This window comes from Anarrhichthys ocellatus, unplaced genomic scaffold (genome assembly GCF_004355925.1).
Source record: "Anarrhichthys ocellatus isolate YVR2014 unplaced genomic scaffold, GSC_Weel_1.0 scaffold2855, whole genome shotgun sequence".
Classification (NCBI taxonomy): Eukaryota; Metazoa; Chordata; class Actinopteri; order Perciformes; family Anarhichadidae; genus Anarrhichthys; species Anarrhichthys ocellatus.
Window position 1 is genome coordinate 2,176 of NW_022282829.1, and position 3,067 is coordinate 5,242.

The 3,067-nt window shown below is 32.0% G+C and overlaps 1 protein-coding gene across 2 annotated transcripts in view; it reads right to left on the reverse strand.

Moving 5' to 3' along the window:
- The window catches only part of LOC116378595 (serine/threonine-protein kinase pim-2-like), a 4,527-nt gene extending 2,169 nt beyond the window's left edge, over positions 1-2,358 (reverse strand). Inside the window, exons 1-4 of one of the 2 annotated variants that reach the window (XM_031840490.1) lie at positions 2,159-2,358; positions 1,915-2,070; positions 499-599; positions 224-274 (exon numbers count right to left, since the gene is read on the reverse strand). In XM_031840490.1, the coding sequence (XP_031696350.1) occupies positions 224-274; positions 499-599; positions 1,915-1,972 (210 nt within the window). In that variant the 5' untranslated portion in view covers positions 1,973-2,070; positions 2,159-2,358. Of the gene's footprint in view, positions 1-223; positions 275-498; positions 600-1,914; positions 2,071-2,158 lie in introns of those variants that run through there. The other variant, XM_031840491.1, reaches the window with a different exon arrangement.
- Between the last annotated feature and the right edge of the window lie 709 nt (positions 2,359-3,067).

Genomic DNA, 3,067 nt, shown 5'->3' on the forward strand with positions numbered 1-3,067 from the left:
TGCCCAGCTAAAGTTCTGATGAATAAGAAATGAGTTTGTAACTGATGGGGAAATCCTGCAGCGTCATTTACTGACCCGTGACATCACAGGGGGCCGGCCCCACTAACGGCTCTAGTTCACCTGTCAGTCCAGCAGAGGGCAGTGCTGACCCGAGGTCTACTCTCAGTGAAGTGACTCCACTAAATAGATTTACTTTGTTCTTCTTTAGAACAAATAAACTCACCAGTCTGGCCCACTGCTGAACTCTGTCTCTGGAAATCTGTTTGATGGCAACCTGGAGGGACCAAAAGAGAGAAGTTTGTTATTGTTATATTAATATCATTTATTTATATTATATATTTTGGTCTGTATTCACTTCTTCACACTCATCATGTCTTTCTCTTTAAAAGTGTTTGAGGACTTTGTTTAGAAATGTGCTGTTTAAATAAAGTTTATTTGAATATTATTTCATAAACAAACAAACTAAACATGAAGAACCGACTGAATGTGTCGTCTGACCTGCAGTCCATCAGAGAACCTCTGGCCTGAGAACACGGAACCGAAACCACCACTGCCGAGCAGAGAACCACAACGATACTGACTGCAGAACGGTTCCTTCACTAGAGAGAGAGAGAGAACATCAGTCAGAACGGTTCCTTCACTGGAGAGAGAGAGAACATCAGTCAGAACGGTTCCTTCACTAGAGAGAGAACATCAGTCAGAACGGTTCCTTCACTAGAGAGAGAACATCAGTCAGAACAGTTCCTTCACTAGAGAGAGAGAGAACATCAGTCAGAATGGTTCCTTCACTAGAGAGAGAACATCAGTCAGAACGGTTCCTTCACTAGAGAGAGAGAGAACATGTCAGAACAGTTCCTTCACTAGAGAGAAAACATCAGTCAGAACGGTTCCTTCACTAGAGAGAGAACATCAGTCAGAACGGTTCCTTCACTAGAGAGAGAACATCAGTCAGAACGGTTCCTTCACTAGAGAGAGAGAACATCAGTCAGAACAGTTCCTTCACTAGAGAGAGAACATCAGTCAGAACGGTTCCTTCACTAGAGAAAGAGAGAACATCAGTCAGAACAGTTCCTTCACTAGAGAGAGAACATCAGTAGCCTAGCTAAACGAGCTAGCTAAGCTAACTTTAATTAAGAGTTAGTTATTAAAGCTGCAGGGAGACAAAGTGACGTCTTTCTCTTCTGACCCGCTTCCTTTAAACACGCTTTGTTTTATATTTTATAATAATATAATATATTTTATAATAATATAATGTATTTTATAACATAATATATTGTATGATAATATAATATATTTTATAATAACATAATATATTTTATGATAATATAATGTATTTTACAACAACATAATATATTTTATAATATAATATAATTTATAATAATATGATATATTTTATAATAATGATATATTTTATAATAACATAATATATTTTATAAAAACATAATATATTTTATAATAATATAATATATTTTATAATATAATATAATTTTAAATAATATAATATATTTTATAATAATATAATGTATTTTACAATAATATAATAATTATTATAATAACATAATATATTTTATAATATGATATATTTTATAATAATGATATACTTTATAATAATGATATATTTTAGAATAATATAATAATTATTATAATAATATAATATAATTTATAATAACATAATATATTTTATAATAATGATATATTATTATAATAATATAATACTTATTATAATAATATAATAATTATTATAATAACATAATATATTTTATAATAATGATATATTATTATAATAATATAATACTTATTATAATAATATAATAATTATTATAATAACACAATATATTTTATAATAATATAATATAATTTATAATAATAATATATTTTATAATAATGATATATTTCGTAATAATATTTTATTACCGTGTCTCCCTCGGACTTCCTCCTCCGGTTGAAGCTCCGTGGCTCTTTTCTCCAACATCTCGTCAGTTGTATCCGGTAGAATCCATCCTGTTGTCGGTTGAAATCCTCCAGTCAGTCGTTTCTAAACCTTTTTCTTCACGTTTCCAGCTTTTAAACCTAATAACAGTAAATACAGAATTAGACTGTAAACGTGACTTTGTGCTGTAAACCGTTTAAACGTTGAAGGAAACAAGACTTCCCTCACTCTTACGTTACTGTTTATGCTCTTCTGTCAGACCACGCCCACTCCGCCCTCCTCTGTCCAATCAGCGCTGAGACGTGTGCTCAATGTTTTGAAACCGTCCCGGCCAATCAGATTCAAGCTGCGGGTTTTCAGCTTAAAAACTCATGAATATTCAAATCCCCGCGAGAGGAATTCGTAGAATTTAGGGCGGTGAACAGATGAAGATGATGATGACGGGAAAGAGGAGGGCGGTTTCCCCAAAACACACACACACACACACACACACACACACACACTAACACACACACACACACACACACACAGTCTCTGATGTATCTAAATAAACCAACGGTTTCCTTTACGTGCCGCGCGCTCTTCGCGTTCTCTCTCGCACACACATTCAGGTCAGATCGGTTTCCGGTTCTTGTCAAAATAAATGTGTCAGTGCAAGAATTTACAAGAAAGTGAAAATAAGAAGTACTCTAACTTTTAACTGCAGTAAAAGTACTAATACCACACTGTGATAGTAAAACTACTGCGTTCAAAGCCTTGACTGAGCAAAAGTATATAAATGAAGTAAAAGTATTGTTTGATGTTATTGATAATTATTTAAATATAGAGGAAATAATTCCTGCTGTTTTTCTGTCGTAAAACACAACAGTGTCATCATGTAAACAAACGTTTATAATTCTGATAATTAATGAATCTATTCTGGATTATCTAGACTAAAGTTCTGAAGAAGTAAAATAATATTCATATATAATATATATATAAATATAAACAAACTTCAGTGTGTTATAAATAAATAAAAAAATCTCCAAAACATTTTTCTTCAGAAACATTTTTCCTCTTTTTATTCCAAGAAAAAAAAAAAAAGGTTCTTTTCATCCCAAACGATAAAATAAAATAAAACAAACTTATATTATTAAT